This window comes from Bactrocera dorsalis, chromosome 1 (genome assembly GCF_023373825.1).
Source record: "Bactrocera dorsalis isolate Fly_Bdor chromosome 1, ASM2337382v1, whole genome shotgun sequence".
Lineage (NCBI taxonomy): Eukaryota > Metazoa > Arthropoda > Insecta > Diptera > Tephritidae > Bactrocera > Bactrocera dorsalis.
The window spans coordinates 2,865,351-2,887,538 of record NC_064303.1 but is presented as its reverse complement, the minus strand read 5'-3'; the positions used below and the strand labels follow the sequence as shown (position 1 = coordinate 2,887,538).

Below are 22,188 nucleotides of genomic sequence, written 5' to 3'. Positions count from 1 at the left end.
AATAAATTCCTTATTTCCAATTTAAATCGTTCCTAAATCACATTTCTTTTATTAAATATATATTGCAACATGTAATTTTTTGATATTTCGTATTAATCAAGAACCTTAAGTTTGGAAAAATGATATCGAAATACAAAATTTTTCTTTCTACAAAATACGCCGTAATGATTTTTTCATAAAATCACTATTTTAAAAATTATAGGCAGTTAAAGTTATACATAAATCAAAAATATTGGCACTGTTATCATACAGTACACCATGTCGTATGAGCAACAAATAAGGTATAACTCACTCGTATGTATGCTCAGTACGTTCGACGACCTTAACTGAGTATAACTTTTTAAGAAGTAGTTTTATGAAAAAATTATTCAGACCTCTTTTGTACAGCGGACAATTTTGTATTCGATCTTTTCGTCATTTATTCGGTTGCTTTGAAGATAAAAAGTTCAATGCAAAAGGCAAAAAAATGGCATGTTGCGTATACGCCCTGCACAATCAACTGCTTTCTGAGAAACCGTGCATACTTTGCTAATTCGTATCTAAATTTCAATAATATTTGTGTTTTATTTATTTATATTTTATTCATTTTTAATTCTTTGTGTTTTATTGTTATTTATAATTGTCTGCTATTGTTTAAAATTTCAAATTTTTAGTTTTCTAAATTGCAGAATGAAAAATTTTGCATTTCGAAATTGAGTTTAATGTATACTTTATAATAATTCTTAAACAAGTTTTCGAAATTATTTTCGAAAATCTAAATATTTGCTTTCGAATTTCGAATTTGAGTTTAATGTACACATTATAACACCCTTAAATCGAAATGTCAAATTTATGCACATTTGAAACTACTTTCCAATATGGAAAATTTGCATTCGTATATCGAAATTGGTATTATTGAAACGATTTTTTTAGTCATATTGAAAAAATTGTTTTCTGAGTTTTCGAAATTATTTTTCGAGTTCGAAATATTTGTCTTCGAATGGAGAAATTGAGTTTAATGTATACATTATAATACGTCAAAATCCAAATTTCAAATTTATGCGGTTTTTGAAACTATTTTCGTATATAGAAAAATTTGCTTTCGAATTTCGAAGTAGATATTTTTATAAACAATTTTTTTAGATTTACTCATATTGGAAAAAAATATTTTCAGGATTTTCGAAATTAATTTTCAGTTGTCTTCGAGTTTCGAAATTGAGTTTAATGTGTACTTCATAATAAGTCTTAATAATAAATAAGTATAATAATAAGTAATAAGTAAGTTCTTAAAGAATTAAAAACTGAGTGTCCTCTTATTTCAATGCTTTAGAAAACTCTTCGGTCAAGCTTATATGACAGATTATATAAGAGATCATGTGCGGGTTTGCGAAAAAATAATAGTATTTTTTAAACGTTGCAAATATCTTATGGCAACCTCAACTAGTCGCATTAGCTAACTTAGTACCATTAAGATAAACCACGGCGTATACCTAATCCAAATATTACAGCTTTAAACATGAATTGGATTTTCTTTGGCCTTAGTTTGGTTTTCTAAATCGATCCAAGTCTCTTTTGGTTTAATTTTGGTTTTCTAAGACAATCCAAATCTCTTTTAATATAATCGGAACTGGCTTCATTAAAAAAAAAGGAAAAAATTAATAACCCTTAAATAATCTTAATTACCTTCAAATCTTCATGCAAAATCTAATTAACAAAGTTACTTGATTCGCGACTTTATCAATTACTTTCACATTTTATTCATGATTTTCATTGTCAACTGCTGAGTGCTTTCAAAGACACAACTATACATGCAGTCGTATATAAAACTCACTCACACATATACAACATATATTTATCTAAGCAACCTCCGTTATGCCGGTACGCAATCAGATGTTTATCACGCTCTTTTGTCCATGCTTGCGTTGCACCTCTACTGCCAGCACTGCAATTTACAACAAAAGCTTAATTTACGCTTACGTTTGCACTTTTGGCGACTGTGAATGCGCGTGCAGAACTCATGAGCGGGTGCAAAAATCAATAAACGTTGCGCTGGTATACATTTCGCTTGCAGTCCAACAAAAATTGCAATACACAAATGGGGGTAAATGAAAATAGGGGTGTGAGACAATGCAATCCGATGCAAAGTGTAAACTAATACTGCGTACTTTTCATACATATATATACTAACATATATATTTCTGTGTGGTATGTGTAAATAAGGCACTTTGCTGGCTTTTTCAGTACACATATGGACATTACCTATAAAAAAAAATTTCGAATTTCTTTCAACCGTATGTTAAACTCCCGCAAACATATGCTAATATGTTAATATTTCTTTAAAACCCTTAATGTATGCGCTTTTATCTCAGCATGCTTGCAATACAAATTGCTTGCTGCCCTAACCTATGGCAATAAAGTGGCCGTGCAGCATTTCTAGAGAACACTATTTAGGTTATTGGGTTATGAATCATCCACTGCGTTGCTGTGAACTCCAATTCATATGTGTCTACCGAAAAGACATATAAATGTGTGTGGAGGCATGTACCATGTTGCAGCTTCTAGTATGCAGGATACAGTTGCTCATATGTATTGCATGCTCCGTGCTTGTGGCATAATCAAAACAAATAAAGACTTGCGCTGGCAGCGCCTCACGTTTAAAGAGCTTGATTGCCTGGCAAATAAGAAAAAATGTACGTGACGTTATAAGTTTTCGAAGTGCAATAAAGTGAAAAGTTTATTTCTAGCGAAAATGTCATTACTGCAATGAGTGGCCATTAATTCATAGCTGAAAAACTTGTAACTCTTGTCTGCAACTTTTTTAACAAATGATTTCGCAAAAGTTTAGAGCTACATTGTTCAGAATATTTATAATAATAAGCGTAGAAAAAAGTATGGATTAGATAATTGGAGTAACCCCCAAAAGGAAAACATGTTTAAGAGAAAAAGCTGCGATAAAATGTCGTTAGTTGGGTTAAAAATCTATGAAAAATGCTTAAAAGGCTTAAAACTGACATATTTCCGTAGAAAAAATAATAATTTCTGATGTATGAAGGATAGATAAGATATCTTCATTTTATGCGACATTTTCATTTAACTCGAAAACGAATTAAGGTGTGCGACTTTGCTTAAATGTGCCTAAAAGCTATGTATTTGTTACTTGTAGAGGGTTTTTTCGTGAGTGTATCGTAACGCTCAAATTGAATTTCGATCAATTAAAAAACTTTACCCTTTTAATAAATATATATATATTAGATTTCATGCCTTAGTTTCACTAAATATTATTTTAAATAATTATAAAACCAATCAGCAGAATTCTCTTCGTTTGGTAGATGTTTCGTTTTTTATTTGGAAGAACCCGCAGAAGCAGCTGGAACATACTGTTAGATAAAATTCGTGTTGGACATTTATTCAAAATATGTATATTTATTTCTCCTCTTCATACTTTTCCTCACTTCAATTTTTTAAGCAAATATTCCAAACCAAGAGCGCTAATGGAAAACATACAAGCCTTTAACTCACACGGTCTCGAAAAGATTGCAGGACGGCTGTTTGCCTATAGAAAAGTCAAAAACTACTGGCATCACATGCGAGCGGTTGAGCTTATGTAACGTCTATACAAGCAGAAAGTGCACGGAAGTAGACACATTAAGAGAGACGCTGAAACACCTTTTATGCTTCTGTACAGCATTATCTAGAAATCGGCTTAGATATCTAGGTGTTTCGCGTTTAAGCGATTAGATGAAGTATCAAAATTGGAACTTTGTAGTTCAAGATACCAGATAAAGTAACAAAATTATATATCAAGGTCCTCATAAGGGTGGCTAAAAGCGTTGACGTCGTTTATGACGAGTACTTCTACTCAAATTAAACTGTAACACCATCTGACATTACTGTGGACCAGTAACCTAGCCTAACCTAAGCTGACCCAAACAATTCCAAATCTAAATTGTTTAACCTGAATTTTTTACTATTTTATTTCTTTTGTGGTTAAAAAACATGAAATAAGGTGTGCGACTTTGCTAGAATATGTCTGAAGGTAGGAAGGTAGGCAAAAGCTTATTTTTACATTTTTATATCGAAATTTTTCGTAAACCTAGAGATCGAAAACCACTTCAAGCACAAAAATGTCACATATATTTGATTGTATAAACTCGCATATGAACATTAAATATTGTTTTAAATAATCATAACAGGCGATAGATGTTTCAAACTTCAAGCAAAAAATAAAAAAAAGTAGCAGCTATTTTATGAAGATTTTGATACTGTTATATGAAAAATGGAACTGAAAATTAATTTTTTTTTTATTTTTTTAAATTCATCGATTATTTTTTATATAATTTTTTTTTTTTTGGCGTAGGTTTCCAAAAAGACTATTTTAGGTTTTTCTATTAATTTGTAATTTTTTTTTTTTGTTGTTATGTAAGCTTAATCGAAAAAGCGCTTTCAATGAATCATAAAAATTTCCTAAATTTAATCCATCGACCCATAAAACTTAAAACCCACAAACACTTAAATAAAATTTAGACCTTACTGGTTCATACTCTAAGTCACTTAGCCTTAATTTTTATTAAAACAAACCTAAAAGTAATTATTTTTTTTTTATAAAACTGAAAACTCACTTGCTTCGCTTATTTTTGCACAAAAAATTCTCTTTCAAATTCCTTTCATAAATTCATTTACTTAGCGAATTACTTTCGTGCATATGCTCCAATTTCGTACTTTCAGCGCAAGCTGTCCTCAAGCGCCGCTTACACAACTTTCTTTTACTCAAGCGCTTACTGTGGTTTTAAGCAAGCTTTTTCAAGGCTTTCTAATTGCATTAACTTTCGACACTTATTTACTTGAAATTTTAACCGAAAAAACACCAAACACTTTTAGAAGTATTCAACTGGAAACTGACTTTTCACTCCCGTTGCGCAAGAGACACGTCCAACATCTGGCACGTTGCAGGCAGCAATGAAACAGAGTGCGATTGAAACCGTGTAATATGTACTGCTAACCCCGCATAGACATACACAGAGTCACACTATTTCGTACATAAGTACATGAGGCCAGACATACAGGAATATATGTTGACCCAGCAACGACTATACGTACAAATACTAACTATATAAGTATGTATGCATGTACGTATGTATATGCTTGTAAATACCGCAATGCCTGTTTTGTACAAGGAAGGTATTTGTGTGGCAAACACACACACACATACACATACATAGTGACAGTAGCATGAATTTTTCTTATGTGTTGCAGAGGTGACTTGGAGTGGTTGAACTACTACCAGAAAAAAAATTCGCTACATAGCGAAATCATCGTTTCATTGAAAAAAAAAATTAAAAGTTAGTGAAAGATACATACATACACATACATATTTTGTGTATGTATGTCCGTCCAAGTGCAAATAAGCGTTAAAGCGATGAGTTGTGAAAGCCTAGGCATCCAATGACGTAGCAAAAGCGCCACTGGCGCCTGAAATTATGTTTCATTTCACTTGTTTTCCTGCATTGTTGTGGTAGTCTCCGTCTTGGCGGCGCGGCGGATGCTGTTTTCTGTTATTGTCTGTTCGCTTTGTTTTGTGGTTGGGTTCATTGTGCATATATATACTGGCGCACGACATTTTACGAGCGTTAAAAGCCCTTAATGTCCTTATGTAAACATGTTTTTGTTATGTACTCAAACGCAATGTATGTACGCGTGTTTGTGTGAGTGTGTATCCCTTTGACTATGCGTCATCTGATGACTTATAGTTTTCTTCTGGATGCTTCCTTAGTAAATTTGTAAGCATTAATTTTCGTTTTTATTGTGCCTTAAAGCGATCTAATGTACTAGTTAGTGAACAGCTGATTGTTGAATCGTTCGCTGAAGCCCTTCGGTATAGTTTTAAACTTGTACTTGTATGTGACAGATAATATGTATATATAAGCGGAAAGAGCTGGAAAAAGATTAGCATATAGACCAGGGAAGCTAATTTTTAAAACCAAAAAATATAATGTTAGGAGGATATTTATTGGAAAAGGAAGAAAATTGAAATTAATCCTTCTTGCTTCTCTTCATCCGAAACAGTTTCGATTTCGCTTAAAATATTTTACCGAAAATGAAGTGAAATGAGCTTTTTTTAAAGATGTAATGGTTAATTCGATTTCACTATAAGCTAAGGTGAAAGCTTCCTGTCTTGAGCTTGTTTATGGTAGTAATAGTTCATAGTAAAAAGTTTATAAAGCTTGAATTAAGGTTTTTAAGGGAAAATCTTTTATATATGAAAACTTAAAACATTCTTGCTTCTCTTCTTCGAAAGGTTTAGAGTTCGCATAAAATATTTTAAATGAATTAAGCTTTCTTTAAAGTCTAAAACTTTTTGTCTGGAACCTTTTTATATATGTATGTATATTATTAAGTTTGTAATAGCTTGAATTAAAGCTTCGTAATTTGAAAACATTTATTATATTTGACTGAAAACAAAGCGAACTAAGCTTTCAATGTATATAAAATATATAATACAATGTTACTAAAGGCAAAAGTGAAAGCTTTCTATTTGAGTTTTTTCATTGCATAGAGCTTTTGAGGCCTCGCAGTGAAAGCTTTTAAAAGCTTGAAATAAACCGGTTTAATGTGAAAGCTTTTAAAAGCTTGAAGTAAAGCTTTTTAATGTGAAAGCTTTTAAAAGCTTGAATTAAAGCTTTCTATTGTGAAAGTTTTTAAAAACTTGAAGTAAAGCTTTTTAATATGAAAGCTTTTAAACGCTTGAATTAAAGGTTTTTATTGTGAAAGTTTTTAAATACTTGAAGTAAAGCTTTTTAATATGAAAACTTTTAAAAGCTGGAAATAAAGCTTTTTCATTGTGAAAGCTTTTAAAAGCTTTAATTAAAGCTTTTTAATGTAAAAGCTTTGGGATTTTTAAACTTTTAAAGATTTTGGAAACTTGAAGTAAAGCTTTTTAATGTGAAAGCTTTTAAAAGCTTGAATTAAAGCTTTTTATTGTGAAAGTTTTTAAAGCTTTTGCCAATGAAAGCTTAACTCATTTTATTAAAAAGCTTTCGACTGTAATCAAAGTTGCTTAAATGTCTGTGCATACATTGAATGCTTTCGTTTATTTTTAATAATTCCTTGAAAAATATTAAAATAAAGTGGCGTCAAAAGCATTTAGCTTGTTCTCCAATAAATATTGATGCAATTGCCTGTTGTTTTAAAGTTATGCTGCCAGCTGTAGCTGCATTTATTATGCGCGGTTTTCATTGAATATCCAATTTAAATGCCAACAAAGTCGCAATCATTTTTGCCAACCAACACTCAACCTTTAATTGCATCAGCCAATTATTGATTACTGTTTGCTCACAAAACAACTGATTTCCCTACTCTTGGTTTTATTTTTGTTGTTGTTGTATTTTTATTTCCATTTGTGCCTTCCTGTTAATTCTGGAAATTGCATTTTTTTATTGATACTTATTGTTTTTTGCTTGCCAAAAGCTATTTGCATACTTTGTTATATATGTGTGTATATATGTATGTGTGTTCGCTGCACAGGAGCACATACACTGCAATTGTGCCACAATAAGCTGCACAACACTGTTTATTCTTTGCTTGTGTAGGTTTGTGTAAAATAAGTGAAACATTTGCCGACCTACATATGTAACTTTATATGTATGTATGTATGCCGCATTTTGTTGCATTGACCGCACAGACAGTGCAATTGTGGCCGCCAGCATGCGTCAGCAAAAAATCAAACAGCTACAACAACAATAGTGGCAAAAGTCATGTGTCCTGCCGTTGTGTACACATGCAGCAGCAGCAGTTCAGCTAATGAACCACGTAGCAGCTGGGCCACCATGGCGTATGAGCGATGTGCCTTCCACTCAAGCAGAGCAAAGTGAAATGGTGCAGCAAGTGAGCGCATGAAATGGCACAGAAACTAATAATAACGTACTATGATTTCGATTTTTTCGCAGCGTGTTAATCAACGGCTGGCCGACGGTAACAGGAACTGCATTAGAAGTCAGGTTAAAAGCCGGTCAACGGGAGGGAACAACAATTTTTTAATATTTTTAGTTCGATTTTTTTTTACAATTTTCCTCAATCAATTTCCGACTGACCGAGTTGAAAACTCCATAGTTTTAGGCTTCTATCTATTCTCCTACCTCAATACATATTTATTACGATAACTTTGCTAATATGTCTATATCAAAGGGCTACTCAGCACAACATTCATTCACACACAATGAAGAATATGAAAATCTAGTTGAGGTGAAATGGAAAAATTTCGATGTGTTAGGTAACTAGGCCAACGAATATTGAAGCTTCCATTTTAATGACCAACTAAGCTGAATGCTGCCACCAGCAATGCTTGGAAATGGCACTCAAGCCAGTGGCTATTGCTTGTAAAGAGAAAAATGAAATCATAATTGTTGTTGTGGCTGCAGAGTGCATGAGATACTCAAAGAACATACAGCTATCTATACAAAAGTAAATTGACTTGTATGCACTGTGTGTATATACATATGTAGGTAAGGTACCTGCATTCTAAATATAACTGAAGTGCGCTAAAAATTCGCTCCAATTTCATAAGCACAATTCCCAAAGGTTTCATAGCCATTTTTAGAAACATACATACATATAAATGTATATGGGAGTACGTATGTATGAATCGACGTAGAAACAAGAGCCTTAACGTTATTAAGTACCCGATTATTGCCAAGTTGGTATGTATGTGCAAACATATTCGCAAAATCCACTCAGCAAGCAATTTTTGTATTATTGAATCATATGTCAGTGATGACAATTCTATTACTTAACGGTTCAATGGATTCTTATGTGCGGTTGGCTGAGTTAATAATTACTTTGGTTGGCACATACCACATGCTCGTCATGCATACAAACTCAGCTCGGCAGGTTGTCCCAGGTTGTTAGCAAATATGCTGGCAAACCAGTGCATTGAATTTGATTGGGACTGGAACTACTTTTTTGTTTTTTGCTAAATCTATTAAAAACAAGAAGAACCGTTAACTTTAGCTGCAACGAAGTTATAACACCCGTCACAGGTACATTTCTTGATTTTCATCGGTTAGTTTGTATGACAACTATATGATAAAGTGGTCCGATCCGAACATTTTGTTCGGAGGTTGTGGCGCTGCCTTTGGTTATAAGCCGTGCCAAATTTCGTGAAGCTATCTTGTCAAATAAGAAAGTTTTCCATACAAGAACTTTATTTGGATCGACAAGTTTGTATGACAGCCATACGCTATAGTCGTTCGACCGGAGCAATTTCTTCGGACATTATACGGTTGCTTTGAATAATAATTCATGCTGATTTTCGTGAAGATATCTCGCCAAATAAAAAAGTTTTCCATACGAAGATTTGAGTCTGATCTGTAAGTTTATATGGCAGCTATATGCCATCGTGGTGCGATATTGTAGGTTTCGACAAATGAGCTGCTTCTGAGAGAGAAAAAGACGTGTACGCAATTTCAGATCGATATCTCAAAAACTCATATAATATGTTTAAATAATTCTGGATTATAAAATTTCTTTGAATGTTTTAAGTGTTTAATATTTTTCAATTTGTCATTCGTACGTCTGATTTCGATATTTTTAGACTCAATAAAATCCAAAAACTCGTATTTCTTGAGACTTTTAGGTACTTAGTACTATAATTCTACTTAAAAGATTGAAAGCTGTGATGATAGCAATTATAGCTGGTTTAGGTGTGTGACTTTGATAAGGAAACCACCTAAAGGTAGGCAACGTTCGGTTTACATTTTAAACTCCTATTCATTTTGGTTAAGAAATGCGCCTAAAGGTACATAGGTATGGAGTAATTTTGGTTATTATAATGTTATAAACGTAAGATCAAATTCGACAAAAAACATTGGTTATAATTTTTTGTTAAATATACGCGCTCTAGATGGTAGTCTTCACCACTTCATTTTAAATATTTAAAAACTGTCAGAAGTATATAACATAATATAAAGAATTTTGAACCCTTCAATCCCATCTTATGAATTCTGAAGGAACATAACCTTCATATTTTTGTTTTGAAGGCAATAAGTCGTTTCCCCTTTGCTTTTCCTTTCAGACGTTTGTTAATTTTACTCGCATTGCAGCATATTTTACACAACATACTCATATTTTGTTATTTGTAACTTTTTCCTGCTTTTATATAAACTTGTACGGTGTTGTTGTTTCATTTTTGCATTAAAACTTAATAAAACTGCGCGCAATTAAAAATGGCAAAATAAAAATGCAAGCCACTGGAGCCGCTGAACCGGGGAATCGGATTGCTGAACTATGCACAACACTCGTGGAGGCAGTGAAGGGCAATGACCAGTAATTGGGGCAAGACTCCACAGAGTGGAGAGCGCAGCGCTTGTATTAATATACGAAAATTCCGCCGAATCCAAGAGCACACACAGGCAGAGTGACACATGCATAGACATACACATTTGTGCGTTTGTATGTGTGTGAATTGGCCGAATTACGTGCTTTTCAAACAGCGTGTAGCGGAACTTTCTGCTTGAACGCTTAATCGAATTGTGCGCTGGAATCAATATATTCAGCTTTTTCAAAAAAGTTGAAAACAAAATGCTATTTCTTTGTGCATGTAGTTGTTTGTTGTTGTTGCTGTGCTAGTGTTTTGCTCCAAGCAATTATTTTTGGCAATTATGCCATAAGTTGTGGTTGCATGCAACGCCAACGGTGGCACAACAAACAATATTTTCTAAACACAATTACTTCCGGTTGCGCGCGGTGAAAGAACACCGTTACACACACATGCACCTTCATGTCCATCTAAAGTTATATTTTTCGCACTTTCCGCCGCACATTCTGTCTCGGCTGTCGACTGCAGTCTTTGCCGGCGCTTTGCTCCGGTCTGTTATTGTCTGTGCGCCTGGTTTGGGTAATGGCTTCGGTAATTGAATTTTGCAGTTGTGCAACGAACACTAAACTAAATTCAGCTGACAAAGCGGCAAGCGGCAAGCGGCAAGTGGGAACTACTATCTAACTATACAGAAAGTTTAAAGTGTATGGCGGATAGTTCGCCAGCCATATTCGCTTGTTTGGGAGTGAATAATATTTACGGGTACAGTTTCGGTTAATTGTAATTTAATTATTGTTGGACGGTGGTCATTAGCAAAATTTGTTGTTTTTATTTCTTTTGGTTTATGATTTGTTCTCAGGTTCTACCGTTCTACCGTTGACAATAATTGATGCCAAGATCGATGATCGATATCTCAAAACTTGAGACTAGATCGCATATATAAGGATAGCTAGACAGTCTCACATGTCTAAATTGGATCAGCCCGTCTCACAGATCTTTTATACTATACTTGTATACAGTTTATAGGATCTCCGACATTTCCTTCTAGGATCAGAAATTCAGTAGAGTTTAAGATCGTTGAAGATATGCCCCGTTCTGGAAGATCTCCGACCTCTTCAACTGATGAAAATATTAAAAAGTGAAGAATAAGGTGTTTGAAGAGGAGAAGAGATGTCAAAAGAGCTCGACATTTCTTACGAGTCCATTTGAATGAGTTCGGTGGATATTTTGGGTATGAAACGCGTTATTTCTGGACTGGTCCCGATAAACTTGAATTTTTTTTAAAAAGGGTACTTTAAACAGGACACTTTGGACATGTTTGATCGTGCGAATTTCGATCCAACATTCATGGAGCGCATTACAACTGTCAGTGTTCATAAGTTTGACATGCAAAGAAGTCATCAATCATTGGAATGGAGGAAAAAATCGGGCCGAAAGCAAAAACACCAAGCCAAAGCCGCTCAAAAATCTAGGTGGTTCGTGATTTCGGTTAAGACGGAGTTCTATTTGGCCGTATTAAGGCGCTCGCGTCAGTAATTCCATCAAAAACGATCGGAATTGTGGAAGAACGGCATCAACTATCATGTCAACTACCTCGTACTAAATTTGGTTATATAAGACCTCACACCCTTAGAGGGTCACTGTGGTGTCGTGGGTGGATTTGCTCATTATTATACTATATCTGCGTTCAAAAAACATCTTAGATCAAACAACCTCTCAAAAACATGAATATGTACATAAATCTTCGAAATTTCTGCTTTGAAATCATTAGAAAACTTTTTTCAACCTCCGCTTAACATATAACGTTAAACCAACGATAGAAATAGTATCGATTCTTAAAAGTAAATTTGTCATATAACATCACCAGAAATCATAGCCAAAATACAGGATATGGTTTTGGAAGATCGTCGATTGACTGAGACAGATTTAGTAGAGGCTCTACACTTCTCATTAGGCAATGTGAGCCATATTTTAAGTGAAATTTTGGGTTTTAGAAAGCTGTGTGCACAATGGACGCCGCGTTCGCTAACAACGGAACTAAATCTGCGAATGCGACATTTCACATCAAACATGTGAGCGTTTTAAAAAGGAATAAAGTTAATGTTTTAGATCAATTCATCACAATGGATGCTGCGTTCACTCACCATGATCCTGAATCAAAAAACACAGTGTGTGAACCTGCGACTTGGCTTCGAAACGAGTTCACGTCCGGTAATCGGTCATGAAGGTTATAGCATCAGTTTATTGGGATACGAGAGAAATTTTGTTTGTGGATTACTTGCAAACTGGTAAAACAATTAATTTTGAATATTATTGCAAGAAACTTTTAGATCAGTTGAAGAAAAAAATTCAAACAAAGACCCGGCTTGCAGAAGAAAAAAATTCCTTTTCATCAGAACAATGCACCGTGTCACAAGAGCATTTTGACAATGGCTAAAATCCATGAATTAAAATTAGAACTGTTGGAGCATCCACCGTAATCACCAGATTTGGTTCCCAGCGACTTCCTTTTGTTTCCAGAACTCAAAAAATGTATGCGTGGCAAGCGTTTTTCATCAAATGAAGAGGTCATAACGGCTGTTCAAGAGTATTTTGCCGGCCTTCCGGATTTTCACTTCAAAGATGGGATCCACAGATTGGAGGATCGTTGGAGCAAGTGCATTAATTTTCAGGGAGCTTATACTGAATAATAAAGTGTATTTTGAATCATAAAGTTGTGTTTTTTTATCAAACGACAAAACTTATAGAGCAACATGGACGCTTACAATCTAACTTCTAGAACGACTATTTTATACTTTCTCAAAATCGTTATTATCTATTATTAATGGTACATATCATCATGGGAATCATATAGAAGTCTAGTTGTTGTTGCTAAGTGCGTTGACAGCACTACTTCTCACTTTTGGCTCATGTAGCTTCCCTATTTCGCTTTTTGGTCTAACCTAACCTCTTTTTAAACTTTCTTCTTAAATGTTGTGTATGTCTGTCAACTAGTGGAATGTTTTTATGGATTAATATTTAACTAAAACAGTTAGTTCATGCATTTTAATGAAAGTAAATAAACAACTAAAATGTTAATAAAATACAACAACAAGAAAGTTAAAGTAAACAAAGGACAACAATGAATTTTTGAAATTAGTAAAACAAAACTTTGCATTAACGCACATAAAATGAAGTAAATTATAGCAAATTCGCTTACCTCTTCAACTAAAAACGGCTTATTTACAAATTTCATCTCTTCTCCTCTCACTTTTCTCCTCTTCATTTAAGCAAACAATCAATTAAATGAATCAACTCAAAATCATAATTTACAAGTAGCTAAATGAGAAATGCAACAACAATAATAATATTGTATAATAATCATAAGCTATAAAAAAGTTGTGGTGCTTGGTGGGTTGGTGTTGTTGTTGGTGGTGATTCCAGGTTTTTCAGTTTTTGAACACTACGACATATACTTTTTTGAGTGCTAAATTGTTGTTATTGTTGCCGTTAACGAAGTCTAGGTGTAACAAATAAAAGTCTGTGTGCACACAAAAATTTCTAGAACCAATCTACAAGAGTGGCGGGGCGCACTAAACAACACTAAATACATAGAAAACCGTGGTGTACGTCTAATGGATGAATATGGTGCTACACACACACACATTTATGACATTTAACACTAGCCGCCACAACAGTACTTCCAATTTCGCTACACTTGTGTGCTTCTGTTTAGTTTTTGTGGCTGTCTGTGTGTGCGACACAACAGCGAACGTCGTTATTGTTGTTGTGCTTTCTTCTCAACTCTCTAGAGCTTTGCGCCTACCTCGAATTGGGACTCGCCGATCTGCTGCGCTGTTGTTGCTGCTGCTGTTGCTGCGTCTGATCATTCACATAGTGCACAATCGCCGAGGTGACCTCCTTGATGGAGCTCTGTATTTCCGGTGTGACCGGCTGCAGTTTGCCATTGTCACCGTTCGCGGTGACGCCGGCGGTTCTTTGTGTGGGCGATGTGCGTTGTTGTTGCGCGAGTAACGACGAGGCCAAGCTGTGAAGCAAACGGAGAACAGACATTCAATACAAGAGATAATTAGAGTAAAGAGAGAGAGTGCCAACTTACCGTTCATGTGGGGTGCGCTGTGACAGCTTCTCCTGACTGCGCCAACCCAAATATGGCTGCCGGTAGGAACTTCTTATCACACTACTTTGTCCGCTAGCCACCGATATGAAACTGGAGTTGATCGGGCCGCCACGTGTAAAGGAGCCACGTTGCGACACGCTCGGCGATGTTTGTGACGAATTCAGATGCGATGTGGACCAGCGCGAGAATGCGCCTGCACCACCGCCACCGCCGCCAGCTGCGCTATAAACGCTAGTGCCGGCGGTGCCATGCTGTTGCGCCGCCTGTCCGCCGTGATGACTATGCGCCGAGGGGCTGAGCAGTAGTGGACTGCGATCCGAACGTTGTGAGCCCAACGAACTGAGCGATGTGGTCTTTGAGTTGAGTCCCGCCCAACGGCCGGATTCTGTGGTGCGTTTGCGTGTGAAATTTCCCGGTTTGTAGGCGGTCGTATTGCCCTCCGGCGAGCGTGATGTATTCTGATTGTATTGTCGGAACCAGTCTGGTATGTTGAGGCGCTGCAGTGAAGCCTGCACACGCAGCTGGTGTTCGCTCAAGGCGGCCGGATTGTGATCGTGCGATTTCTGTAGCTCATTTTCGGGTGGCTGTAAGTGGAGAGAATGCGGACGTTAGTTTTTTTGGTAAGACATAATATTTAGAAGATCAGGAAATGGAGCATATGAATTAAAACAATTTTTTTCTTTGGAAATTTTCAATAAATATGTGTCAACTTATATGGTAAGTGTTTGAACCTCTATTGTAGAGTTTTTCTACTCAATATAAGCCTAAATGTAGGCAACATTTTTAGCGATGTCGCAAACTTATTAACGACTTTCAAAGAATAATAAAACAGTTGGAGAAATACCCTCACCAAACCCTGTGGACCCAATCTCACAAGAAAATAAATAAAATTTCTTTTAGAGGAATTAAAATTTATTAAGAGATATAAATAATGTAATAAATAAATAAGATTTCGAAACAATAATAATGAATATCGAACTAGATTTGCAATCTGGAAGGAAGTTCTCGTCGATGTATGTAATCCTCTAAGGGCGCAAGATCTAGGCCACGCCCAATTCATTATTGGACTTGATCAATTCCTCTTGTTGTTTTTGCTGCTGGTCCAACAATGCGTCCAATACCTTGTTCATATGTTTGTCGCAGCTGGCCAAGCACATATCGGCATAGCGTGTGAGGAAGAACATGAAGTTTTCCAGTTGTTTCATGCTGCAAGCCTTAAAATCAGTTTCGCGTCCAATATTATCGATAGCATGGATCATGGTGCGCAATTTATGCATGTAGAGTGGCGACTCCTTTGAGTGCGGTATGACAGCACCAGCGATGCCCGAGTGATTCGAATAGGTTTTCATGCGTTTTTCCAAAGCCGTCAATTTGAGCCTCTGATTCTGTAGTTTCTGTAACATTTCCGGTATGGATTGTTTATGATTCGAGTCCAGTGATTTGTTCAGAGCTTTCTTTTGATCTTCTTCAAAGAGTTTATCCAGCGTATCAAAGTCGAATTTCATATCGAAGACGTGTTCACATTTTGTCTCATTGCTTTTGCGTGGCAATATTAGGTCGGCACTATCTACCGAGGCCACATCATAGTAATTGGTGCCGGTAGGCGATTCAGTGAGATAACGCAATTCACTGTCATCAAAGTCGGAACCCACTACTGAACAATCCAAATCCGATGTTTTTATAGAGCTGGCATTTGAATTTGCAGAGTTGTAGACCGAACTTGGCCAAGCGGTACGACCACGTCCGTCCAAACCATTGTTGGTACCTTGTAGACCCACAAGCATGCTGTAGCTGCTTTCCATTGAAAACTTGGCACAGGAGTCCATGTTATCAGGCACTCTGGAGAATTCATAGTCATCGACACCGAAACGTAATTGTGTCTTTTCGTTAATCGTTTCTTTTATGAAAGTGAACATGCGTTCGATCTTCTCTGGCGCCAAACATTTGCCGTTGAATGGTACAGCCAGATCGCCAGTGGAGAACCAATAGTGTGAGCAGCCATTAATAGCGGGCAGACGATTCGATATGTCGGCTTTGTCACCCGACTTTTGTGTTGAGAATTTGTAATCATCGATGCCAAAGTGTAAATCGCTTGTCTCGCTACTCTTCTGGCTGAATATGTCGTATAGTAAGCGTAGACGGTCTGGTGGATTGTAGAAGACATCCATGTTAATGGTGAAGTCTTCAGCGCGTATCCAAAACTTGGATGTTTTCTCTTGCTGTTCGTTGTTGTGGCTAACATTCAAATTAAACGAGTTACCGAAGAAGCTGGTTTCCATGGAGGTGGCCGATTGGGGCGTTTGCGTTTGCGAACGATCAACATGCTCCAGCGGACGATCCTCGCAAATCACTTGCATAGCTATGGAATTGCGACGTGGATCCTCCACTGGATTCAGCGAACGACGACGTGCAGCAGTTAGTGTGCCAATGGGACTTAAAGACTGTTGCTGTAGTTGGCGCGCTGCATTATTGTTGAATGCTTGATATGACTGGTTGGTTGTCATACCCCGCACCGGTGTCGAAGAAAAGCTGGAGCGATTCTGTTGTAGTGTCTTCTCCAGCTCAGGTGTGAGTTTGATGAAAAGTGGCCCAGAACCTTTACTTCTGCGTGGTTTCGGCACAGGTGCAGGACGACGCACCGGACTCTCCATGCCATTTGAGCCAGTCTCGAAGCCGAGATCGACAAAACTATCGATAAGCTTCTGCAGCGTGTCCTCCGGTTGTGTTATATCCAAAGTTGATTTGTTATTGACGCCACTTTTTGTTTCTACGGACTTTTCCGGTAATTCCGGCTGTTGCTTCTCCTGCTGTGTCTTCAATGATGGTGACGACAAATTCAACTGGCGTATGCTATGTTTGCGTCCAATCTCGGGATCGCTTTCTGTTAAAGGTGAGGGATCACTTTCAGTGTGTGCCGAAGGTGTGGACATGGCTGTCAGTGTATAGGCGGACCTTATTTTTTGTGGGGTGTTCAAATTATTCATTATGGTTTCGTCGTTGATAGTTTTATTTTCTTGTTGCTCCTTATTGAGAGCTTCTTGCGCTGCAACTGCCATTTCATTGATCTGGTTCTTGGTCGGTTTATCGTCAGTTTGCTTGGGTGGTTGCATAACGTTGACGTAGACAACTTCCTCCTCCTCTTCCTCTATTTTCTCAGGCGCTTTAGTGTGATCGCTCTCAGAGTCGGTAGATGACGGTATGGGACGACTCTCAATAATACAGTTCTCTTTCTTCCAGGTGAGTGTGCGGCGCAACTTCTTCTTGCGTGCCGGCTTGATGGGTTTGGCAAATTCAAAGTCGGTTGTTTTGTTGGCATAGGCCGGTGGTGCGGTTTGTTCCGGTTGTGACTCATCGCTTGTAATCTGTGGAGTATTAAAATCGGCAGTTAGTGAAAATGAAACATTTTCGATTTGAGTTTTAATCGTACAAACCTTTGGTAAGCTAGAGAGTCCCGATTCACTTTCCGCTTCCGATTGCTTATCTGAAGATGTCAATGAAGAGAAGTCCTGCTCGTTTCTTTGTTCGGAGTTAGGGTTCTTAGTAGAGGATTCTGCCTTGGGTGGTTGTGGCGCCTGACGTTTCACCTTTCTCTGGGTTTTTCGATTAGCAGTTTCAGCGTGAACTTCATCGCTGGAAGTACCTGTCTTGCTGTTGATGTGTGACAGCTCAACTTCGATGATACTTTTATCGATGACTTGTTGTTCTCTGGTTTCCTTAATTATTTTCAAAGCCTTTTCAGTTTTCTTTGAAAGATAGCTATCACGCCTCATCACACGTGCTTCAACGCTTTCCAACTTAGCTTTAGCCTTTTCCAACAACACATGTACTTTAGATTTGGATTTAGTCGAACTTTTCGATGTATTGACTTCTTCGCCATTTGCACACAAAGAATCCTCGCTGTTCTCTACTGTGGTAATATCAAAGGTAACGCCATTCTTCTCCATTATCCAGTTGTAGAACAAACGCTCCATATGCGCATTTTGAAAGATGGCCTTGGGTTGTAGGCGTTCAGCTCTGGTGCGTCGTATTTTCTTCGGTGGGCCATAAGCTTCGAAGGAGACTGATGCGCGCATCGATTCGTTACTACGTTTCGATGAACGCTCTATCTTGCGCATATCATGGATGAATTGCAACTCGCGTGTTTTACGTGGTAGTATGCGTGGCACTTCTCGCTTAGGCGCCAGTTTGTCAGGGCTTGGCTTGAGCACGACGGTCAGCGTGCTCACATGTAACTCCTCAGTTTCCACTTCCTCGTCGTCAACTTCGCACTCGGTTTGTTTAGCATCGTTCGGCTCTTCATCTTGCTCTTGCAAAGATTGTAAAGCAGCTGCGATGGCTGGCGGCGGTGGTGATATCGAAATGCGCCTATTGACTGCCTCATATTCAGGTGTCTTTTGTAGCTCAGCCAGTCTTTTCAAAGCCCATGTGGATATCTTTGGTTTGGACAAATTGAATTTGGTCTCTAATTCACGTGCCAGCTCCTTAACTTTAGGTGGCTTCTGCTCACGTTCGCTGCGCTCCAACTCCTGCTGTACCGTAGCCTCCACGAGGCGTGCGTGTACGCTGAACTGCGGATGCTGTTTTGCCATATCCTCAATGAATTTGTTATACAGCAAAGCTTTATCCTTCACGGAGAGTTTGCGGAACACATCTTCGGCAACTAGGCAAGCACTCTCGCTGTCGCTCAATGGCTTGTCGGTGGTATTTTGGCCGGGTTTGCGCTTGAAACGTGGACTGGGCACTGGACTAGGCAGGCCAGTGCGGAAAGATGGCCAACGACGGACCTTGTTGGTAGATTTCAGTATACCCTGTTTCTTAGGCGGATTTAGATTCTGCGTTTGTGTGACATCCATTTGGTTATAACCCTTCTTTTCGTTGGTATCTCGACGCATCAATTGATGAATTTTGTTATTAAACATATGTGCCATTTGCTTAACCTTCGATTTGCGTGTAGGTTTTGGTGATTTTGGGCGTAAGGTCGGCGATGGTACTGTTGGCATCGACCGACGTAATTCCTTCACTTTTGGTGGCTTCTCTTGTATTTTGGGGTTCGGTTCATTTACAATATTTTGTTCGTATTTTTTACGTAATTGCTGTATGCTGCTGCTCGTCTGTGGTGTAGGTTCGGCAGGCTGCTTACATATTCTGGGCGAGGCATGCTCTTTATATGGCGGCGGCGGCGAACCCATAGACTTGGACATTTGAGTTTGGAAATTTGCAACAGCCGCGGCAACAGTGCCATAGCTGGGCAATTTGTTGGGCGTATCACAACGAGATGGACCCGAATCCACATTTACGTCTTCATCGAAGTAACCCATACAATCGTTTATGCTTAGTGACACGTCCAGATCGGTAACTTGTCGTGGACCCGTCGAATGCTGGTAATCTTGTGCCGTATAATAATGGTCGTCCTCTAACGAGCACTCGTAAATCTCCTCATACGTCAACGTAGCCTCCAGCGGTGTGGGATGACTTAAACGACGATTTATTTGACGTAACCGCTCCTGACGTTCGATATCTCGCGATATGGAGAGACAATTTTGCAAATTTTCACTATTAAACGACGAAGTATTCAATAAAAGCGGTTGTTGCGAGGAATCCGCGTTTCCGTCACTAGTAATTCGTGTTGAGTTGAGCAACATATTGTTCGTTTTTATTATTTTTTCGATTTTATCTAATTCACGTTGATAAATAAGCACTTCGTATGCGTGATCGCCTTCGACGATTTGTTTATTCATACTGAACTACGAGGAAGTTGCGCTTGCGTTTTATATCCTGGGCCCCAGCGTATTGATTTATATTCGCGAAGGTTAGATTACTTGATCCGGCAAGTGCGAACAATACAAATGCGCGCGAAAAGGACAAAAATTCTGTGATCCTCAGCGCATATCCCAAGAAGGCTTAAGCGAAACGGCGTTTATTGTCCCGCTAACGACTTAATCCGCGCACTCACACACATGCAACTACGCGGCGGCTACCTGTCGTGCTCTGCACCGTTGTTAAGCCGGCAGGCGACAAAGCACCGGAGGCGTGGCAGCAGCGTACCGCCTTCACACACCTGCTACCCGCGCTTGCTTGTTGCAGCGCAAACTATGAACAATGCGCTTTCCAAGAATTTCGCTACATTTTCGGCTATGGAAATTTTGCATTCGCGCACATTTTCGCGCTCGCTGTATTTGCACAACCTTGAACATGTCTGTATGCGGAATGCAATTAATGGAAATTCTTGCACAAAATTCTAAGAGTTTTTGTAATATTTCACATAAATACAGTTCTTGCCGCTATTTGATCCCTTTGTGCTAAAAACAGGTTTCGATACCGTTTTGAGCGCAACACCCAGAAATCAATTTCAATTCATATATTTTGTCCTTCATTTCAATTCAATAATCATGTTTGCTTAAATTTATGTATGTAAATGTTTATTTGTGTATTGATGGAAAATAAAAAAAATAGTCAAGAAGAATGTGTGACACATTATATTGTTTGACCCATGGTAAGATTTCCCAGTAATGGAATTCCGATAGATTCGTTATTTCTATTATATTTATTATAGCATAATGCCTACTTTTCTATAGTTTTTATCTTTTTTTGTATTCCTACTACCCATTTGGTATCTAGTTTAGGCCATTATAGGTACTTAATCGCTCTTGAATGAAAGTGAAAGAAAATTCTATCGAAAAGTATAATAGATTATATATGAACATAGATCCTCTCCAGCTAATATATCGTCATAATTTAAGGTCTCATGACATTTGCATTAAAAATAATATTTAATACGTGTTTTATTTCACCAGTCTGAAAAGAAGGAACACTATAAACGACTCTTAGTGCTAACTCCTCACAGATACAAATAAATATTGGTTTTTTAATCACCTAACCTCACCTAGTTTTCGAACAGTTTCAGCTCTTTAACAGCTTCGTAGAAATATTTTTGGTTAAGTATCTTTCAGCTTAACCAAAAATTTTTCATAATTTTATCTGAAAAGGTACATGAAACATTGTTTTGATATAATTAATTCCATATAAGATATTTGATTTGTAACGACCTTTAAGAGAATAGTTTGAAAAAATATTTACTCTTCATCCTTTGTAAAATGCATTTAGAATTTTGAAGCAAATTTGTTAAATGTAATTTTAAACTGATTTTGGAAATTAGAGCGCTATTGTTATAAGGCATTGCAATACCGTTTAAGATAATGACAGGCTGAACTGTTTACCGACCCTCATATTCTACTTTTGATTTGGTAAGTGAGGGAGGCATTAATCATAATGTTATATTATTTATTCGTGAAAATAAAGCTGCTTATATAAGGGGTTACATGGGTTTACGAATTTCAAAAAATTATTTAATAATACTAAAAATACTATACAATACCTCTAGAATTTTGTGCTCAATTATCAAGTTGATCCGAGTAATAGTTTCCGAGATACAGCCTTGAGAACTTGTGCCCTAGAGGCTAGGTAGGCTAAGTGCGCCGTCTTTAAACACGTTTTTCTCGAAACTGTGTTTTTAAAGTTGGTTGGAAAGATTTCTCGAGAACTATTCAAGCGATCTTCATACACAGGTTTTTGAGATAAAATTCTTAAAAACTTGGACGGAGGATTTTTGTTTGATTACAACTATTTCGAAAAGGAGCGGGTCAGTTTCCAAATTATCCAATTATAATACGCATAACCATAAAAAAAGTATCACAAAAGCATGAGCTTTTAATTAAAACTCCATTGTGTCCTAGTTCTCATCGAACTGAGCTTCTAAGTGATGAGCGACTACGAAAATAAG

General features: G+C 37.3%; 2 protein-coding genes across 11 annotated transcripts in view; both read right to left on the bottom strand.

Moving 5' to 3' along the window:
- LOC105232472 (serine-rich adhesin for platelets) overlaps nt 1–22,188 on the bottom strand; it is a 221,075-nt gene that overhangs the window by 15,867 nt on the left and 183,020 nt on the right. For all 10 annotated transcript variants that reach the window (XM_049458687.1, XM_049458683.1, XM_049458678.1 and 7 more), the window contains 2 exons: nt 14,388–14,992; nt 14,094–14,315 (listed from right to left, as the gene is read on the bottom strand). In XM_049458687.1, coding sequence (XP_049314644.1) covers nt 14,094–14,315; nt 14,388–14,992 — 827 coding nt within the window. The remainder of the gene's footprint in view (nt 1–14,093; nt 14,316–14,387; nt 14,993–22,188) is intronic.
- On the bottom strand, nt 15,318–21,027 carry LOC115066576 (uncharacterized). Its single transcript, XM_029552845.2, has 2 exons — nt 17,840–21,027; nt 15,318–17,770 (listed from the first exon to the last, which is right to left on the bottom strand). The coding sequence occupies exons 1-2, from the start codon at nt 20,144–20,146 to the stop codon at nt 15,449–15,451; spliced, it is 4,629 nt and encodes a 1,542-aa protein (XP_029408705.2). The 5' UTR covers nt 20,147–21,027; the 3' UTR covers nt 15,318–15,448.

Excerpts from the sequence above, each read along its gene's own strand:
- LOC115066576 (XM_029552845.2), bottom strand. The coding sequence starts at position 20,146 with ATGAATAAACAAATCGTCGAAGGCGATCACGCATACGAAGTGCTTATT. Across the intron at positions 17,771-17,839 it reads GACTCTCTAGCTTACCAAAG|ATTACAAGCGATGAGTCACA; the intron begins GTTTGTACGATT and ends AATACTCCACAG.